Source organism: Numida meleagris, chromosome 2 (assembly GCF_002078875.1).
Source record: "Numida meleagris isolate 19003 breed g44 Domestic line chromosome 2, NumMel1.0, whole genome shotgun sequence".
NCBI lineage: Eukaryota > Metazoa > Chordata > Aves > Galliformes > Numididae > Numida > Numida meleagris.
Genome location: NC_034410.1, coordinates 13,571,120 through 13,593,440, shown reverse-complemented (window position 1 = coordinate 13,593,440; position 22,321 = coordinate 13,571,120). Strand labels below are relative to the sequence as shown.

Below are 22,321 nucleotides of genomic sequence, written 5' to 3'. Positions count from 1 at the left end.
GTTAAGTTTAACATATCTATTTCCAAAGGAATTTACCTGAAGCTATGATCTTCCTTCCTACACAATACACAGGACATAAGATAGAAACGTTTGAACACACAAAGAACAATGCAGATTAAGGTGGCAGTCTGCTTTTTCACTGAGTGACTCCCTAAATTCAATTTTGCCCTTCAGAGCCATAAATGAAAATATGCTATACTGTTAACAGTAGAAAAAGTCAAATTTTTATTTTAAAATAATCTCTCATATTTTATAAAATATTCACAGGAATGGGAATGTAGAGTAGTTTCCAGAGCTTTCTGCAGCACATTTGCAATAAGCATTACCTCTTTTCGATAATTTCCAGTGTTAAATGCAGCAACTCCCTCTTGCTTTTTTCCCTTCTCTTGATCATCTCCAGGATGGTTACTGCACGACTTAGATCTCGACGCAGTTTAAGCATTTTCTCGTAAGATGCTTCATCATTTTTTCGATTCTGCAGATACAAAGCGTTTTATGTTTTCCCACATCACTTAAATTACATAAGCTGAACTAAAGTAAACTGTAAATATTTTTTTTTTTTAACCACATGCTAAAGCAAATGAAAAGAAACATATGCATCTACCAATAAGCTACAGCTTACCACCATCACAAGTTCAGCATACAATTAGTGAATAAAAATAACAAATACAAGCTTCCTTCAACAGCTGGTCTAAAGTGGTTCATCTTTTTTTCCCTTGCCAATTAAAGGGGAAAAAAACAAACAAAAAAGCCAACTTTTACTATTTTGCACCACCTAACAAGTTTGTCTCTTTAGATAAGCTACTTTTTGAGAGGGAATAGAAGGAAGAGAAACAAGCGACAAGGAAGTATGAGGCTACTTACTTTCCTTGTCTGCATCTTTTCTGTTCGTCTTCTAAAAGCAACATAAGGATCATTTGTGCTGGAGCCATCTCGCTTCTCTTGTTTCACTGCTGGGATAAGAGAGGGACCTCGACAGTTTTTCCTCTTTTTAATCCAGTACTCGTATACTTCTCTGATCAATTCATCATCTTCTTTCAGCAACAGTTTGGCCTCTTGCAGGCTGACTGGCTAAATGTAAAACCCAGTACGTCATTGTCATATGGCGTTACAGACAGTGCATATTTCACATTTTTAATTCAAAGCAACATCATACCTGCTGACCGCTGCCCTTTTCTAGTCGGTCTATCATCTCTTCAAATTGCAAAGGAGAAATATCCATTCTTTTCTTCAACTTATTGACAAAGACCTCATCTTCTGAATCCATGTCATAATCCGGCTGCTCAGCGTCCAAACTAAAAGCTGGATGATACAAATTAAGCTCAAGTCACAGTTTTACTACAGAAATGTTTTGTTTTAATAGCAGCGTCCAGAGCACATGCCAGATTCTTCTGAAGACAAAACCAAAATAATGTTTGAACAGTGTGGTAATACTACTTAGAAGAAGCATCTGCCTTTTTATTGAAATAAAATACACAACTGAGATCAAGGATAGAAACTGATATCTACTTGAACCTGCTTTTTATTAATGAATGAAAACTTTATAGCATCCAGAACATTCAGAGGTTTTCTACCTCACTTCTTTCAGTGAGAACTTGCTGGATTGATTAAACTTTTCACTACTGTCTCACGTTCTATAATTTTACATGTTGTAGCATCCACTCTGACCGTCAGAAGTTAAGACTCCAGCTGAAATGCATTTCAGAGGTACTCCTAGAGTACTAAGTGCACACTGTATGAGACCTCACTAACGTTCTCAGGGACTGTGGTGACCTAAAGATGTCAGACCAAACTAGTCCAACTGCATGGTCCACGCAACGTGGCAGGGAACCTTCAAATATACATCAAGTTTTGCAGAACAAGCTGTTCAGGTTTTCCACAACATCCTCTGAAAATACAGCATTCAGCATCCAGAACAGTATCTCCCCAGTTCTCAGCCTCGTGCAAACTGCTTTGGTTTCTAAGAATTGTTCATTTCTTAAGTGTGCATTTCACATCGTGAAAGTATGACGTGCTTTTAGAAAATGCTGTTGAACGTTGTCATAGCAACTGAGAGACCACTAGTAGATAAGGAAAGAGTGAAAAAACTGTACCTTAGGATCAGCACGTAAGACTCCTAGTATTAGTATCCCCATTTGCTTATAAGAGCATGCTGCCCTGCTCCTACTTTAGCTTATTACTGAAGCTCAGATTGACACAGAAGCCTGACATTAAACCAGTGATTTAGGCATAACTATGCCTATGTTTATGCACAACTGATATTACTTTTTAAATTCTGCTAATTACACTACGTGGCAGAATTCTGCAATATATTTATTTTATAATGATTTCATAACTTGTACAAAGTAACGCGCTCATGTCAAGGTCCACATCCAAGCAGAGTAGCTACTATGTTCCAACACCAACAGCATCCTAACACATATGCAACTCAGAGAAATTCCTAATATCAAACTATTAACATATAGACACAGAAAGACACATCATCTACCTCTTGATCAAGAGCTTAGTATACCTCAGAAGAGGCATGACAGGAAGGATGCACTCCCTTAAATGCAGGAAGAAATCAATTCTCACAAGCTAGTCTTGACAGGAGCTCAGAAGGCATTTAAGAGATATCTTAACTGCTGGTAAAATAAAGCTCCTGGTGTAGAATCCAACATCTGCTTTACTTACGCTGTATGTGAATCAGCTGCTTTGGCATTTTGAATTCTCCAGGATATATAGATTCATAGTATGCAATATTACTTTCTGCTTCTGGGACTGGTATAACCATGTTATCCCTCTTCTCTCCATATACTTGTTGTGCTGAGATAGCCCGTTGGAGATGATGTTCCTATTAAAGAAAAAAAAAAAGAAGTCAATATAAAAAAGCTGAGAGTGTATTTTCAGAGCTCAGACTTTAAAATTTGAGAGATATCTATTTCTTCACAAATGCTCTAATTCCCAAACCCTGAGACCAGACATAAGAAACCTGTTTAACAAACGCTTCATTCCAAACATGCTCTATCAACTCATAGGTTTTTCCAGTAGGTGGAGCTCTCCCTCCTACACTAAACAAACCAGGCTTCAGTTACTAAACTAAGTCGCATGTTCTTGGCACACCACACCACATAAATCCATACTTAAATATTTCTGGAAAGACATTACAGATTGATGAGACATACAGATTGTAACAAGTAGCTGCAGACAGATACAGTTTTTTCTTTCCTGTTATTTGCTAATGCCATTTGTTGTCACTGATGACAGAAAAACAGAAAGTAAAACAGAAAGTAGTCCAGCCATCATCTTCTATGATGAAAATAAACAACTGTTTATCCTGTTAACCCAGACAAATGATTCTTGCTTACTGCAGTGTTTTACATCACCCTCCTTTTTCACCCCCTAACCCATCAACGCTTAACACTGAACTATAAACCACCACAATGAGAATAATGAACTGTCAGAAAGTAACAGCAGTTTCTCAAGCTTAAAGGTAAATTCCATTTGCAACTGCTACCACAGTCTGAGTAACAGGTCAGCAACACTGCAAAATCCTAGAACCTTCTAACACTACTATTCAAATGCACTTCATCTTTCCTGTGGGTCTGTCAAGACAGCAAGCAGCAACAAGCACACACACACACCCCTACCAATGGCCTACCCACAATGTAACATTGTACTTCTTCCCTAGCAGCAAAGCATTTTTGTAGCTTTCTGCTCTCCAACTATTCTTCCCAGGTGCAGTAAGCCAATGCAGCAGCAGCTGTGCCCTTCCAGCTATCTACCAGTGGGATGCTATGATGCTGGTTACTGAAACACTTAAGCCAACAACTACAGCAAAAGGGCAGGGGGAGAGGGCAACCAATTCCACAAGTGAAGTAAGAACCTACCAGCGTTCAGCTGCATCATCTTTTTACGCCTTTGTCAGACTTCAGTTTACCCCCATCTAGTACAATACAAGCAATTAAGACCCTTCATGTGAAATCACATTAGAAATTGTAAAAATTTGCTTTATAGTAAACTGCAGAGCCAGAGGAAAGCCTCAAACTAAAACCTGCTGCAAGGTGTAGTTCTGTTGCAAGAATTCACAGGGGTTTTAGCTCATCATTTCCTTCAAACAAGCTGCAGAGTTTGTTCACATCTGTCCCCTGTTAAGCCATCTCTCTATGAGAAGAGACTGACTGTGGGAATACGGCATCACACAGTCACAAACAAAACTCACAGGACTTTTTTGATCCTCTAGCATTTGGTAAACCTCAGCCATGAGGGAGATAAAGCACCTAAAGTGAGTTCTTGACTTGCTTTTTCTAATCACAAGAGGCTCTATGAACAGAAAAGACGACCTCCCTACTCCCCATATTCTCATGTTTGGACAGAAATTAGTAACAGTGACACCGCACCCAGCTTCAACAAGTCAGCTGGTGGCCCGGCCACCTCACTCCTGACAATAAACATCACCAGGTGTGATGGCAACTCTGGAAGCTCATTTTTCAGCACAAAAGCATGTTAAAAACTACAGCCAGCCAGCCTACGACAGCTTCTAGTTTCTATTCTGTACTAATTCTCCACTGTGGCTGCACAGCTGATTCCTCCCACTCAAATGCAACACTTCACTGATCTGAAACTGGAGCTTTAAAGTGCAGCGGTTTCCTCAGTTTGCCAGAATGGCTCTGAATCAATCAGGCCAGCTGCCCTTGATGTTATGTTGGTTTACTACACAGACACTGCAGACCAAATCTTTCCCGAACCCAGCAACAAGCATTTTAAGACAGAGCTCTTCACAAATCCAATGGATCCTTGGCCTTGAGTATCCATGTCCAAGTACAGTTTTCCAACCAGATATACTTTCCCTACACCACCAGTTTCTATGGTACTGTTTCTGTTCATTGCATAACAGAATGAAAGACCAAATCAAGTGCAAATATCCAGCAAGTCTCAGCCTGCCACAGAAAGAAACTGTACTGGATTAACCTGGTTTCCCATCCGAAAAACTCCTATTTTTGTTCACAAAGAGACTAGTATCTTCCCGGTGATTACTGGGCCAAACACTTCCTGCTTACCCATACGCCCCACAGCGTGCAGTGAAGCTGGCTGTGCAGATCCCCCCAGCTCCCACCTTTCCAACAGTCTTGAAAGCAGTGCCACTGCAGGGCCTTCCCCTTGTCCTCTGGTTCATCACCCATCCTTCAGAAAGTCTCAAAGAGTTGTGAAATTGTTTCTGACTGTTTCTTTGAAGCCCTGATGTGAATTTCAGGTGGCTAAGCCAAGCTCCAAGGCTGCAGCTGTCATGTCAGAAGGAAACCCGGGTAACAGCTGGCTACCACGAGGTGTGGTCTTGTCCCCTCACTGTCATTCTCTATTATCGCCGCCTTGCACCAGGCTGATCCATGACAGCTTAGGGAAGCGAATGGACTGAGCAGCAGCTCGCTCCTGTTGTTCCCCTGAAAGCAATTAGTGCTCTGACAACTGGCTCTGGGAGATGAAGGGGAGGGAGGAAGAGAGAGACAATCCCCTCTGGCAGCAGCCAGCCAAAGTTGCTTAGCTTCATCATTACATTAAAGTTTGTCCTTTTAGAAAAAAAGAATTCTGAGGGCGATAAAACCTAAAACTCATGAAAAGCAATGTTGGACATACATTTAACCAGCTCAGCATCAAGTACCATCAAGAATTCCTCTTAGAACAAATACAGTATTTCCTTCTTAGCTGTGAGTATGCAGGTTAACTGCTTACCACCTTGTTCCTTTTTCTGAGACAAACCTTTCACTTTCACATTCATGCATTATTTATTCCAACTCCCTCGTTTCCACACATGCAGGTTCTTGTGCTAACTGACCCTTCTTATCAAAGCGACACCAGAACAGACTGCAACTCCCTGTCTTTTTAGTACAACCCAGACCAAACCACTGAAGAACACACAAGTTAGCAGTTCCTTCCCTCCCTTGGTTTGCTTCCCTCAAATCTTTCATACATCCCCTCTGTTTAACAAGTAGTTACGAGATGTACTATTGTCTACTACTGTTTCTTCTTCCTGACATGAAGGAAATACAGCCTTGGAAGTTGTGCTATGATGCCAATCTGATCTGCTGATTTCAGAGCAGCGGCACCTTTCCTCAAACCGCATTCCTTCTACCTTGTGCCGACACCGACGCTCACCCAATTTCTTTGGGGCTAATCAGAGAGTTCAACCAAAGCGAAAAGTCTCCCCCAGCCCACTTCTCATCAGGTAAGCTCCCTGTCATGGCTCACCATGAGGTTGGACAGCTCCAGAGCAGAAGGGCTGCAGCACCCAGAGCAGCACTGAGGAAGCAGCTTTGTGTTGTGCAGCTCCCAGCCATGAGCACGGCACTGCACCCCTGGATTCCTGCGCAGAAAGGTATCTGGGCAGTCAGAATTCCAACGCTCACCACTGCGCTTCAGATTACTCTGCTAGTTGTTTAAACAAGCAGAAGCTCAACAACTATTTCCTCCTTTTTTTCTCTCCTCTGATTTTCTTCTAATTTAAGTCTACAAGAACAGCTCACTGAAACGGCAACTTTCCCTCTGATTACCCAAAACACAGCAAGATACAACGTACTTCCTAAGTTTTCTAAGCTAAATTGATATATGAACACCGTCCTTGATTCCGTAGTCTTCCTATTAATTCTTAAGATGCAATATTTGTCACTTGCATGCACTTTCACTGTATCAGTACGGCATTTATGCTCTATAATATCGAAGAGTATAAAGACAATCTAAGGCATGAAGGCAGCACTGAGGGCACCCGGCAAAGCAGGATTACTGCAGCTCACAGAGCAGCTGAGCACAGAGCTGCAGTTTCTATTCAGTTCTGATCTGAGGAGCAACAAGACCTCTCTCAAGCGATAACACAGGAACACAAGTTTAATTCTTCAGAAAGAAGTTTAGTACTTGAGCAAGTTGTGTTTCTAGCATTCCTACATAAAAGCCATATATGCCACACGTGCTCCGTGCACACACAGCTTCTTACACTGTGGTAACTGAACAGCAGACGGCAGCGTGCCGTAGCTCCGGTCCCACCCGACTGCAAGCAGGCACGCATCTGCGAGCAGAACTGAGCCGAGGGTGGAAACTGGGAATAAGCACTATTTGCTCCCTTGCTCCTTTTGGTAATACTCAGTTTTTGGCAACAAGATCGTTGGATTCCAAGTTAGAGTTTCTCACAGAAAAGAACACACCTTGGAGGCTACATTCAAAGTAAGACAACCACAAGGCATTGAGAATAAATAACAACACCTAAGTGCCACCACCCTGTCATTAACAGTAACACCGAAGGAACACAATGTGCAGTATTATTACATTACTGCAGTAGAAAAGCGTGCATCTTCTTAAGAATGAGAGGAACAATTCACTGTTTTCTAATTTGACTGCATGTTTCTTCTAATACTTCATTCCAGAGCTCTTTAAAGGATAATTTAAAGGAATGTTTGCTCGCAAGAATTGCCAGAAGAGCCAGCTCCCAAGTCAGCTTTGTAGAGCAGAGCAGCTCTCACCAGGAAAGAAGTCCCCAAACTCTGGAAGTCTACACAAGGATCACTCCCTTTGCTGGGGAAGTGACTGAGGCAGAGTGGTGAACCACACACAGCCACTGGAAGTTTTAAAAACGTTACCGTTATGGAAAGGACACATGAGCACACAAGAAAAAAAGCCAACAAAAAAAAAAATCACAGCTCGTTTTAAACACAAACACATTATAATGAGAGGGCTGGAGCACTTCTCCTATGAGGAAAGGTTGAGGGAACTGAGCTAGTTTAGTTTGGAGAAGAGAAGGCTCTGGGGGGACCTCATTGTGGCCTTCCAATACTTGAAGGGAGCATACAAACAGGAGGGGGATTGATTGTCTGTGAGGGTAGACAGCGATAGGACAACGGGGAATGGTTTTAAGCTGGGACAGGGGAGATTTAGGTTAGATATTAGAAGGAAGTTTTTCACTCAGAGGGTGGTGACGCACTGGAACAGGTTGCCCAAGGAGGTTGTGGATGCCCCGTCCCTGGAGGCATTCAAGGCCAGACTGGACGTGGCTCTGGGCAGCCTGGTCTAGTGGTTGGAGACCCTGCACTTAGCAGGGGGGTTGAGACTCGATGATCCTTGAGGTCCTTTTCAACCCAGGCCATTCTATGATTCTATGAAGATGGAACCACAAAAATCAAAAGCCATAGAGCTCATTAAGTCACCTGACAGTTGACGAACGGGTGTAAAAACAATCTGATTCCAGCCTGTACGGTAAAGGCTCTTGGCTGCTGAATTCACTAGGATAGCACTGCTCTACACCTTGGTTACTGTAAGACTTGTGTAAGGATAACGGAGTGCAACAAATCTAACGGCTACAAGATCCAACCAAGACCATTCTGGTCTACCCTGTAACACAGGTCAGGGACTACTGAGGCACTGGTGTGCCCAATGCACGCAGACCAAGTCCCAGTCTCACCTTCCAGTGAGCTACAGCGTGCACATACTGCCTCCTCAACACAGGAGAAGGTCAGGGACCTGCACAGTCAGGGAACACTGCCTCGGGACAGACTGTCAGTCTACTCTAAAGGAAATTTAGAGTTCATAAATTCAACGCAATAATCTGTTCACAAAGGCAACAGAAAGAAGTAAACCAACTTAAACACCTCACTCAACCTTCTCTTCCTGTTACCAGCTCTTCGTTATTATGCAGCCTATTAAACAATCATTAGTTTATATAAAAGACTGGGAGGAGCATGGAGAGTGATCCTGGAGAATTACATGCATAAAAATTAAAGCTAATCCGTTCTGCCACATACGCCTCCCCATACTCCTCCCATCACTACCTGGCCCTCCCCAGGCCAGCCCAGGCACAGTGATGTGTTTCCATGGCACTCCAAGGGGCAACTCCCTGTCACTGCAATAGGAAGGGCCCACACAGAGACTGACAAGCGCCAGCAAAGCTGCAAGCAAAGGCACAGGATACATAAGCCAGTGTATAACACCCATCTTGGATCGATGCAAACTGTCCAGAGATGCCCCAGGTCTTCTTTGCATGTTTCTAATATTTAAAACAGCAAGTGGCTTCAGCAGCTGCTAGCAGGACTGAAAGCAAACCCGCTCCGTTCTTCACGAGCAACAAGCTTGTCACACACACAGTATCATGCACATTCCTTTTTACGACCTCGCACGCATATCCAGTCACACAGAACATGCAAAGCAGCAGTGACACTCTGACAAGTTTGTTTCCAAACAACTGCTACCAAAGAGCTCCAAAGTCACCCTTGTCATCCTGAGTTACATCAATCTCTGAGTCACAGAGATCGTGAATACCTGCTCCAAGATCTAAGCTTTGATAATGGCGAAGCAACAGTTATGCAGGCAAGCACATAAGAAACTTCCACTCTCTTAACTTCAGGTACATGAACATCATGTAATGTGAGGCAATATTTACATTTGGCCACAATAAGAACAGACGATCAAAGTGGAACACAAGGGCTGCAGGCCAACAAAGCAGCACAGTGATGCTCCCTGCACTCCTCCCTGTGATGGGTCCAGAAGAACACTGTAGGTTTAGAAGAGTGCAGTCTGAAAAGTAAAGCCCAGTCCACAAGCAATTGTAAGCCATCTGTTATGGATACTTGTGTGTATAGACATCAGGTAAACAACTCCTCGCACTGACTGAAACTGCACGATCTCTCAATGCCCTGAATCATTCTATGCAGCAGAGAAATTTGTGCTTGTTACTATGGCAGAGCCTACAAGTGTCCCTTTGTATTCCAAACATGGTGAAAAACTATGCAGATCACTTCTCTTCATCAACGGATGTCAGTCTCACGAGTAGGCAATTAAGAAACACTCCACTAATTACTATAATAATTAGATCACTGCTACAAATCCCAATTTAAAACACCTGCTCAGTGAAATATACTCTAATCGTACTTTAAGAAATACACGTATTTGTAATTAACAAACTATCATGAAACCTTGGTAACTCTTAGTATTTTAATCAGGAAGACTGGTTAAAAATGAGGTTAGCCAGCCTTGAGCGTCTTAGTCTATTACTTTCTCAGTGCTCAGATCGGGCACTTCCAGGAGCAGGCAACGAGTTCGCCCTTTTCTTGTAATATCTTGTGTCTGCACTTCTGTACATCAATTTCTTACATGTTCTGCTGGCTGTTTGTTCAGTGATCGGTGGTAGGGGAGCGGAAAACACACAGGGCGATGCTTCAAGAGTGATCTACTTTTACCAGAAGATCAAATAAAGATTAGCTTCCTATTCCACATCACTGTGGAAAAAAAGAGACGAGCAATGTCAGACAAGCGAGAGTGGCTCGAAGCATGCTACAAGCGTGCCTCTGTTTGGCAGAACAGGTAAGCCAGCTCAGCCCGTCTCTTGCGACTTTCCCACACAGTCATGTTTCACAGGACTCCAGACACAGCTGCAAACCTGAAGTCTCCTTCCTAACCACACCACAGCTGCCTGGTTGTTCCACCTGCATCGTTGTCATTTCTGAGTCTGTAAAGCACCAAAGCCATTTCAGTGATCAATATTAAACAGAATGCTAAATTAAGGATTGGAAAGGGTATGTGAAGATGTTTTAAATGATCACTTAAGTAGCCAAGAGCATGACCTCCACCGCTTAAATCAGACCGTCCCAGAAAACAAACATCTCATACGGTTTACAGGAGTACAGCTTTTACAATACAGCCTACACAGGATTCAGGAAAACTCTTAAAAATGGAAATTAGTTACCAGAGCTTCCAGCCAGAAGGCCATTTCAGACAGCTTGAGTAAATCTTCATGGCAAGAACATGGAAGGGAAACTTCAAGATCTTTTCAGTAGCTGACTCATTAGAAAACTGTATCTAGTTCCCAAACAAAAAGAACTAGATGCATCAATCTTGTCACTTGCCTGAATATTACTGTCTCAGCAGTCCAACCAACCACTCCAACACTTCCGAATGGCAGAAACACTACACTTACAACTAACAAAAACGCTGGAAAACAAGGCCTTTACATGAGCACTAACAGCAGTGAGCACCGCTAAAAAAAGTGATCTGAATAAAAAGGTAACAACACAGGAAACAAGTGTCTCCTGCACAGTACTAATATGCACACGAACACAGGGCTGCATTGCAACAGGGACAGGGTGCCACAACTATTCATATAGTACACCATGGCAGAATACTGTAAACAGCACCAGAAGTTCAGGATGGATTACAAATCTACATTTAGATAGGTAACAAGGCTCAAAAAAAGTCAACTAACTCGGGTCAACTTTTATACTACGTTTCTCTCAAAGCTTTCTACCCCAGCTGTGGGGGAAAATACCAGCCTCTTCCATAGGAACTACTGCTCAGACTTCAGTTGTTCTTCTGAGGCAAAGGCACATCTTCAGCCTGAGCCTTTAATCAACTTGACACTGGTACAGAAACAAGACACGTATGGCACCAGAAGAAATCCGTAACATACAGTCTGACGAGTACCTACATCTCTCCAGTATTTCATCTATTGAAGGCTAAAACCATGCCCTTCCACAAGCCCAAGTACACAAACACAGATCCACATCTGCTCCAAGATTTAACAGATCTTTTTTCAGATTAAGAACAGGATTGGGTTTCTTTTGTTAAAAAACATGAAAAGCAAAGCCCAAAAGTAAGATCCAGCACCACTACTTTTTCTTCAGCATTTCCAACAGTAAGACTGTAAAACTTCACGTTACCTGGAGCTTGAAGGTCAGCTCTCTAAAACATTGACTTGTGCAAGGCCAAGTTGTACCGAGGACTTAAATAACTAGTGCCCAATCTCTGGTTGGCTGAGATAGCCTAAATTACAGGCACTGCTAGTAACCAAGCTCTTCAAAGAATGCAGCAAGAGCTCTGGTAACTCAGTGCAAGATGAGAGCGCGTGCGTTTTACCAGAGGCGCACTCTGCCTAATGCAGTGTCTGATGAAGGAGCCCAGGGGAATCCCTGCTGAAGACTGTAAGGACTGCCACAGAAACAAGAGCCGTGCCTTCACAGCCACACACTCCCTGAGCCACAGCACATCAGACAGTGGGAGCTCTGGTTTAGTCTCTGTGCCTAGTATTGAAATATTTCTTCTGTGAACCTTGAAGAGTAGTGCATTATGCAACTCTAAAGTCAAAGAGGCTTGACAGACACCCAGAAATTACAGAGCCTCCTTTTTGGTTAGGAGAAAAAGGGTTTACCCAAGGATCTGTAACACAGAGCCAGAACGTCTGTATTTTCCTTAAAGACCACCTCATGTTCACTATATTGGCAAGTTTACCTACGCCTCTTCTGTAAAGTACAGTTTCATTACCTCAAGAAGTCATTCACATTTAAGCAGTAATAGAACTTGACTGATATTCAACTTGAATTCTGTAAAACATTCAGTATAAGTGGAGACAGCAGAACATTTAAACCATCACCAAGAAAACAGAGTACTGGTATCCCAGCAGACGTGTGTTCAATAGCTGAGGATCAGCACCTCCTGTCAGATAACCCAGCACTGAAGTCTGCTTTCACAGCTTTAAAAACTAAGCACTTCTTCAGAACGCTCACAGACACATTTCATATTTAAAAAGCCCATATACAGTAATTAAAAGAAAACAAATAAAACAGAAGCTTCCAGAGCATCCCCTTGAAATCTCAAGCTCATTTTTTATTTCCAAAACCAACCAACATACACGCAGCACTATCCCTTTCAGTCCTACAGGGAAGAAAGCAAGCCCACAGAAAAAGCACACGGTGAATCATACTCAGGACTGAAACTCAGCCAGCTACATGAGCACACTTCCGTCAATTCCACGTTATCCACTTTTAAAGCACTTTCTTCCTCTGTTTAAGGCCACCTAGCACTGGGCAGAACCACGGGCTGCAGCAGCACGCAGGCTGCCCAGGGCACACCCAGCCGTACTGCTGCCATCACTGTCACGGCCTCAGCAATATCCAAGTACTCATCTCACATTCCTCCAAACCACTACTTTGTTTTTAATGAGAAAAAAATGCATGGTACAGTTTGTAACTCTTTAAATAAGAGAAAGTTTTTCCACATACTGGGATAGCAAAGGCATTGAGGTAGTTGCTAAGTTGCTAAGTTGTCAAAACTCAAGGAAGCCTTCTAAAAAACAAAGAGACCAGAAGAGATGCGCTGAGTTACAACGCATGAGACGTGTATTAAAGAAGAAATCCGCCTAGCTACTGGTATACGATTGCCCCAATCAGCTGAATTTTGTCAAAATACGACAATGAAAATGCAAGTAAAACCCATCAATACTTTTCTACCAAATTTATTATTAGCTTCTGCATTCACAACACTCAACAGATCGTAATTTCAGGTCTGATGCCACAGAAGTGGAAAAGTGCTTCTTCAGTAGTGACAATGACAGGTGCAACAGTGAATAACTTAAAATAGACTTCCCGAAGATCACAGCGCTGTGATGCGCTTATCTATGTGCTTCCCGTTGCACCTATCAGTCTTCACTCTGCATATCTACAGATTTAAGCACTTTCTTGGCTTAGAAGGAACACAGCCACCCCTGACTGCACAAAGATGCTCCCTGCAGCCTGTGTGAGGCAGGAAGGCTCAGACAAAATATAACTTACATGTTTCCTGACCAGTAAAAACGCATTTTTAAAGACAAAGTACTACATGCAGCATGAGTCAGATGCCAAGTCATTATTCTTTATAGGTCAGTTATTCTTAGTGTCTCGTAATCTCCAAGTTTATTTAGATTGCCTCTAAAAACACAAGACAGACTGGCATTTCAAATTCATGACCTTTTATGTGCAGTTACAATCAAACTTGGGTTTAAGTCTAATATAAACACTGAGCAACTGAGACAGGTGGGAGGCCGCAAAGTCACACCGAGATGGGAGGGACACAGGAAGAACACAGGTTGAATAGGAAAGGTGTGCTGGAAGGCCAAGCACTTCTCTATTGCTCATAGGCTCAATGTGTTATAACCATCATGGTTATTGTCCCTGCGTACACAGGGAGAGCTGAGTGTGTGACTTGGCCACAGCATGATTCCTGGATGCGATGTACAAGGAGACTGTGTCAGTGAGTTTGGGCTACGCTGCCCATTTCAGGCCAGGTTTTACCTGCCCTTTCAGAAGGGAAGTGCCATTTTAACGCCTTCCACTTCTCCACCATTCAGGTCACCTGTGACCAACCATATTTGTTGAAGACATCCAAGAAAACAAACAAAAATAAATGCTACACTTCTCTGGTATTCTTTAGGCCTCCAATATGTATACAAATACAATATGTAGGAGTACAAGCCTGCACCTACAGCACAAATCAAATACATCCCATGTCTCAAAGAACAGATACATGTTACGTCCTCCACCTTTCCAAGGCACAACAGTCATAACCCACCCAAAAGCAACTGTAACATCAGTACACAGAGCACAACACATAACACCAAGCCCATTTCTCCACCAGACCTGCAGCTGCAGACTGCTACTGATTCTTAAGAGGAACTCCTAGAGACAGGGGAATAAAGTTCGAAAGGTATAAATATGCATGCTTTGCTGTATATATATATGTACACACACAAGTTACGTATGTTTTATAGACATTTCAAAACTTCATGCCAAGAAAGCAGTCTGCATACCAGTGGAGAAACCCACTTAAGGGACCAAGAAACATCCCATAACTCAGCAACCCTACCTCTCTGACGACCTACCACTACCAGAGGCTGCAGGCGAGATGTAGTATTCCGTATCAGTTCATAACAGCCCTTCTGCACAAGGATTATTTTAGCTCTATTGCATTAGCATCTGCCAAATAAATACAGTTTGTGTCTTGAAAACCATGAACTCAATACTGCTTTTATTTTTAGAGAGCAAAAACAGGAGCTGCCTTTGAATTACAAATTATAATGCTGATTTCATACTGTTTACCATCCTATGCGACTCCTGCATTTTTCACCATGCTGAAAATAAAGCACTAAGTAATAACTGATCAACAGAAAAGAGAGACATTTCTAACACAAGGTGAGGCAAAAACAAAAACAAGCCTCAGCATAATGGTGAAACGATGCTGTTAACAAGACATTCTAACAGCAATGACAAAGTACTTGCCAGTTTGTTACCACAAAAAAAAAAAGGCATCACTGAAACAAGGAAGGAAACATCTTCCAGGCTGACACTTCAGAACACTTTACAATAATAGCTTGAAGACACCTAGAAGGTTTTTCAATCCTTTTATGTTTGCATCTCTGGGCATTTCTGACACAACCCTGGTTCCAATCACCACCTACTTGAGACTCTCCAACACGTGCTATTGTGTGGCCTTTTCCTTAAGCGCATGTTTTATTTTTGCCATACTGAAAAGGACTCACTCCATGAAGAACTTAGCACGTATCCACAAGGCAGTGTGCTCCTGCTTCTTCCATCTGCTCAGCATTAGGACGAGGTGACCCAGCAGACTCAGTTCAGTAACAATATGCCAGAGTAAGATGTTCTCTCCCTGTCTGAAGCAATACTGCTGCCAAAAGCTGGCTGAGGACCTCAGACAGCAGCACCACCCACACAGACAGCGCTGCCTGCTAAGCTGGAGGCTTGGCTTTCTCTGAACCCCCAGCAACAGCTACTGTTTAGCTTCCTTAGGTAATTGGAGTAGGTGATTTATATTTATCAAACGTGGAAGAGCAAAGCTTCTAACAGTCCGGAGTATACTTTTCAGCTAGTGCGACGACCTGAAGAGAAAGGACACCGCAGCATTACACACTCATTCACACTCACCCTGTTAATGGCAGGAGAAACCACAAGGACTAAACATTCATCATAAACATAGAAGTGAACTACACATATGCTCCCGACCACAGCGCAAACCAGTCTCTTATTCAGGAGTATCTCCAAGCCTAACAACTTCATCACTTAATCTTTTCATTAACAAAAAAAGTGCTCAAGTCCTCCTGAGCACAGGCCAAGTACGAGGTCAGGCTCAGACTGCTGAAAGACAGGATGATGATGATATTTGTGAGAAGATTGACCTTGGAAAACATCCAAATTCTTCCCCACTCCCACCCCCATAAAATTACAGCAGAAAAACCTACAACTTAACATAAACAAAGATACAACGGTGGATACCTTGCTTCCAGTTTCTCCAAATTGGAGAAATAAACCATTTGCTGGTTACAACATCCAAAAATAATTAGGTGACCAAATCATGCCCAGGGATGTTTTCCTGCTGAAGCAAATCAACAACAATTAAACTGAGGGCTCACCCTTCATAGGCTTTGCTTTTATTTACTGGTAGGAATACCCATGAATGCTTTTCCAGATGGCTTGGGCGCTTCAGGCTATCCCCTCGTACAACAAGAAAGCTGTTATCTTTCCACTGGACTCAGCAGGTGACATACCCTTGAATGTAACACAGACAAGTTACAGCTAGTCAGTAATTTGCATCCACTTCTGTCAGTAACAAAAGCTCATTGCCAGCGCTTTAGTTTCTCTCTCCTCAGCAGCTTCTCCAGATTTTCCAATCACAGCCAAGGGTATGTCTGCCTGTTTAGGACCCGGGATTTCTACAGGCCATACTTCAACTACCTAAAAGCTGTTTGGGGGGGGTTAACTAGAGGCAAGATTTAAAAATTACCACTTTTCAGCTCAAGGTCTTTCTGCCATGAGAACACTGATGCCATGGAAAACCAAGACAGTTGTAAGAGTTAATGCAGAATTGTGCAACATTTCCCTCCAGTGAAGTCTTGAAGATCACTAGAAAGCTCGCTGCTTTCTGTCCCAGCCACAGACTGTTTTTAGTACGCAGCCTCCATTAAGGAGGCTTCTTAACATCTTTTCAAGACAAGACTCCTCAGAAAACACTTGCCCAGAGGACAGCCAGACAGAATAAACATGCAAAATGAAGTTCTGCTTATCACATCTATCCTACAGCTCTGATTAAAGCTTTCAGGAATCAATGTTATACTAATTTCCCACACAAACACACATTTTCCTAATTGAAAAAGTCTTACACTGCTTGACAAAGAAAAAAACTACCAAAAACACCTGTTTCATTTCAGTTTTGGTAGCTCAAATTCTTTCCCCTCGCATGCAAACACCTGAAGTCTTGTCTATTGGCACAAAGACTGTTTAAGTTTAAACGTGATGAAATGCATCTATGAATACTGAACAGCCTCTGTCCCAGCACCTCCAGTACCGGTACTTTGCCTCCACTCCACAACTACAGCATCCTCATCACAGAGCTAGCGTTAATCGTAACTTTCTTCTAACAGACAGAAAGGGAGAGCAAACAAGGTCACCAGTTTCAACAGTAAACACATATAAGCAAAGAAAATAAATCAGGGAAAAAAAGAGCAACAGAAAAAGAGTGCATAAACTTCTCCATAAGCACATGTAGGCTTTAACAGCACTGTAGGAGTAATCCACTTAAAGCAATCCAGTAACAGAATGCCAAAGTGCTGCAGTGCTGAGTTGGCTCTCTATCCTACACCCTCACCCCTCCTCAACTTAGCAGTAAAAGCCCTGTGTGGCTTGGCTTTAAACTCTGAGCTGTGTTCTCTCACCTATACCTAGGTTACCAGATTGTAAATATTATACAATGAATTACAATGTTGTATCATTTCCTCTCTTTTCAAAATGGCTTTGTACTTGAATAAGTGAGAGAAATCACACATAACCAAGTTATGCAGGGCACATCCTGGTGGCATACTAATATGGGATGGGTGTGTGTGCATGTGTGTGTATATTGGGGGGGGGGGCGGAGGGGGAGTGGAAATTATGTTTGCATACTAGACAACTAAAAGCTGCACTTCTTTACAGAGAAGAAATACACAAGAGAAACCAGGAATGCAATTTTATCACCAGTGTTATAAAGAAACTTAAGGAGAACTATAGAATTGAGAAACAGGTGAGACTGGGACACGTCAGGTAACTAAATCTGGGGAAATGCCTGGAAAACAAGAAGGATGTCAGGTACTCTGCAGACAGACCAACTCAGGGGATGATAATGACTGGAACAGAAGGAAAAAACAAATCAAGTGTTTCCCTACCTACACCTGGAAGGTCACTTGGGGCAAGGCCCACTGCAGATCAGTTATTCAAAAGTTACCTGCACTCTTCTTTCCCTCCCAAAGCAGGTTCTGCACTTTTAACCCATAATCAGTATACTTTCATTATAAAGCTCTCAAGTTTTGAAGAAGTACTTGAGAAGAGAATCCCATGCAAATTCCAACTTTCAAACTAACATCTTCCCAACAGCTACCTGCCCTGCAGACCTGATCAGTGAACAATCTGAAGACCGCAGCCTTTCCAGTAAGAATACGCTCAACAGCAGAACTATACACACAGGGCAGTCCTTACCACAAGTCTCTGCCCTTGCAAGTTTGCCAAAGTCTTCCAGGCAGGATACTAGGTCCCGAATTTCTATTTAGAACTCAGAAGGAATAACCTTCAAGTTACGGTATTGGTACAAAGGTGTTAATGTAAAATGAAAGAGCCACTCACTTAATAACCATATTTAGACCAGCTTCACCTTAATGCACCAATCTGACCCTCCTGTGAACTGCTCCATTTTGTACCAAGATGCAACATCACTTAGGATGCTGGCTAGAAGTCCTTTCCAACAACCACCCTCTTGGAAGTTCCCATTTCAATTTAAAAAGTGTGAATTTGTTACCTTCTGATTAAAAAAAAGAAATCAATCTTTCAGAGTGGCACTTCAACAGTAAGAGGATTGCTTCCTCTCTCACTGAAAGCACCTGTGCTTGAAGAGACAGACCAGTAGGTTTCTAACATTTAGTTCACCCTCAATTCACTGTCACGTATCTGTTCAGAGAGCCCCTCCCAGAACTGGGTTAGTCCTACAACAAGCATACAGGTGAGAAATACAGACATATAAAGGCTCATTAAACAGGAAGGGGTTATATACAGACAGCCACCAGGATCTTCATTCTGATGCATGAGTCATTTGATGCATTCCTGGACATATGTCTTTCCTCTTAGAGAAATAAAAGTACTAATGAACTGGAAAAAGAGCAAGCAACTTATTACAGATATCTGAGGCCATTAACTTACAGCACTGTGCTCTTGGAGCAGATTGCCACACACAAGCACACATTCCTAAAGACAATGACTTGAAAAATTAAGGCATGAACCTCCAGGTATGTACAGAGCTCACCTTGAATACTCTAACAAAACAAATGCAGAAACATTGCTGAGGAGCATGACCATAACTGTAATGTAACTACTGAGAGAGTGACAAGCAGAGTGCCTCATATATGCAAAGAGATATTACCACATTGAAGAGCTTGCCAAACCATGCTGTTACACTGCCTGGGATCAAGCATTAGACAGGTTCCCGTGGGCAATTTAAATTCTACTGGAATTAAATACATGATTTTGGCTATTAAAATCAAAAGAAACAAAAAGACGCGGCCATGATCCTCAAACATTTGCATCATCCTCTTCCAATGAGAATAACAAATATTTTACTGCATACAATTAATACCTGTTCATTTGCTGAACTCTATTACATATCACAGCAGAAAAAACAGCTGTGAAAATGCTACGAATCCCCTCCTCAATAGAGAACATGAGAATTCCCAGGAGGTAAAGCCATCCCATATAAGCCTGGCCTTACAAAGACCTGAAGCACATTCTGAAACAGGCACCCCTTCTCCAGCTCCAGAACGCCATCAGTTCTATCATGCTATAAAGAATACTGCTAACAAAGTTACCTTTGTGGGCTATTTTTCAGTCTTAATACAAATAAATGGAGAGACAATTTTAATCTCTTCTAAAGATTAACCATCTAAAGTAAAAACACTCTAAATCTGACTAGCCTATTTTAAGTCTGAACATGAGCCATGCACTCAAAGTAGGTTACTGTGCTCTACGTAAAACCACTGCCGTCACAGGGGCTCTCTATGCACAATTACTACGAAACCAAGAAAAAGTTAAAAATAACTTCAGTACGCATATGTCAAACTAACCTCTTGAGACTGCTCTACACTTAGCTCTTCTGGAAGAGTTTTTGAAGGAGTTGTCTTAATATACAGTATTTTTTAAAGGAAGATAAACAGACCAGAAAAAGAACAGCTTTCTCTTGGAACACAAGTGCCCCAGCTTGAAATTCTTCTACAAGGAGCCTGCTAATTCACACCCTCCACAGTATGAATGATATTCCCCCGTATTTCAAAACAGAATTCAGAGCTTCTGATTTTCACAAGACACCTATGATCAGAGATAGTGAGCAGAATGGCATTTGAGAACCTGAAGTATGTGCTTCCAACAGTGCTCTACAGCAGAGCACCTTCACCACTGCACGTTTAACTGACAGTGTATGCAGACCCACCACCACATTATCAACTCATTTTCATGACAATCCTCTGCTTTCAACTTCCACCCTAGGGGCTGACTTCTATGGCATACCAACAGGCCACGTATCGCAATTTCTTAACTAACTGTTAGTTAAATCCCACAGCTGTTTTCTTTCCTGGTTCCTAGCTGAATGCACTAAGTTTGGAACATCGAAGAAAAAAAAGAAAAAAAACAGACTTGAAATAAATGATTCAGTTACAGTACCTGTCACGATTTTGCATTCATTCCGTTCTGACTGCCCCCACAAGATCCAAGAGCACTTGTACCAGCAAACCATACACTGGCAAGGTATGATTATTTTACTTCAAGAGTACTCAAATGCCATGGATACGGCTATTTCATTAGAAGAAAACACATACTTTCAGAGAGGCACACACAGAATGCAGTTTCTTAAGCATTAAGAATGCCCTAACCAAAGGATAATAGGATCTTCAGTGAAACTCATGCATGTAAATCAAGACCTCTCCTACACTGACTCACCACACCTCAGCTATACACCTGATTCACTCATGTTTAAATTCAGCGTGGCTGAGATGGTGACTTATGGGCCACATCTGGTACATCTCCTACCAGCATTTTCCCATGAAAAGGTGAAAAACAGCTGTTCCAGCAGCAAGATAGTCACAGAATCACTAAAGTTGGAAAAGACTTCTAAGATCAGCTAATCTAACCGTCAGCGCATTACACCATGCCCACGAAACCACGTCCCTAAGTGCCACATCTCCATGTTTCTCCATGTTACGCCAGCTTCCCAACACCTCCAGCATGGATTTGCTGGAAGGATGCAGTTCTTTGCAAGGACTACCCAGAGAAGTACTACAGTAGCTGTGCTCAAGGAAGTTTTATGGAGAGCACGTGATTCCTGAGCCTGACCGAACTGGGTAACGGTGAAATGAACTCAGTGCTCTGCCAAATTAGTGACATTCCACTAGAGATTACATTCCAAACATCTCAAAGCATATGAATGAGCATTAGGTCACCTTCACCAGTTTGAATATAGTATTATGAAAATACTGCATGGTCACGCTGGTATCAGGACACAATGATTAAGGATGTCTAATGATGACATTTTATCAAATAAGCTTCTCTTAAGCATCTCCCACGCTGGGGCAGGCAAGAGAACCACAACTACAGGTTTAAAAAACCCCAAAAGCACATTTTCAACTACGTCAACTGCTTATTCAAACCTCAGATAGAACGTGCAGCTGACAACTGCATGTGCAGACTTAATTCCACTTTCTGTGCAATGTGTTAGCTGTGTTACAACAGATCTGCCAAGGAAAACAGAACTGAGTAAGCAGTTGTACAACTTATCCTTTCAGACTCTGGGTACTTAACTCCTTCAGCTATTAGCAACTCTGACTAGGAGAAGAAGCCTCACAGGACAAGGAAGAGTTAAGAAGAGGGCAGAGATTAACCACTGAACCATGAGCTTTGTTAAAAGAGAAAGTTAAGAGAGTAACACAATAAAGCAACAGGGCTTCTTACCACTGATACTGTCTCCTCTGCCTCAACACAAAGAGGGTGACACTGGGACAAACTTCACCCAATGAAGAACATGCATCTACCTGACATAAGCTTGAGCATCCATAGGCTAAATGGAAATAACATTGAAAACCTTATTATAAGCACCGTAACATCAGCATTTACATCAAGATAACAAACTCACCCACGGAAAGGAGAATAAAATACATGTTAATTCACATGCCCCAATGAATACGGACTGTCATTAACTGCAGAAATGTACTGAAAATTCATAGTTTGTAAAGCTATGCGTGTTTTCTTTGTAAAACACATCAGTGAACATGCTAAAAAGCCTCAGCCTCTTGAGACAAACCACTGAAAAGTAACTTTTTCTCAAGTAACTTTAGTTATCGTTTCTCTGCTTTGCCATCTCCCTTATACTGCAGCCTGAAATCCGAATTTCCAGTTAAAAAGATAAAGCAAAAAAAAAAAAACCAAAAAAACCACAGGCCACACATCTTGAAAGAAAAAAATCCAACCCAAATTATCAACAAATC

General features: G+C 42.1%; 1 protein-coding gene across 3 annotated transcripts in view; it reads right to left on the bottom strand.

Annotated features, from left to right (window-relative positions):
* EPC1 (enhancer of polycomb homolog 1) overlaps positions 1–22,321 on the bottom strand; it is a 44,825-nt gene that overhangs the window by 18,774 nt on the left and 3,730 nt on the right. For all 3 annotated transcript variants that reach the window (XM_021388881.1, XM_021388880.1, XM_021388882.1), the window contains exons 2-5: positions 2,674–2,833; positions 1,157–1,302; positions 865–1,071; positions 327–475 (exon numbers count right to left, since the gene is read on the bottom strand). In XM_021388881.1, coding sequence (XP_021244556.1) covers positions 327–475; positions 865–1,071; positions 1,157–1,302; positions 2,674–2,833 — 662 coding nt within the window. The remainder of the gene's footprint in view (positions 1–326; positions 476–864; positions 1,072–1,156; positions 1,303–2,673; positions 2,834–22,321) is intronic.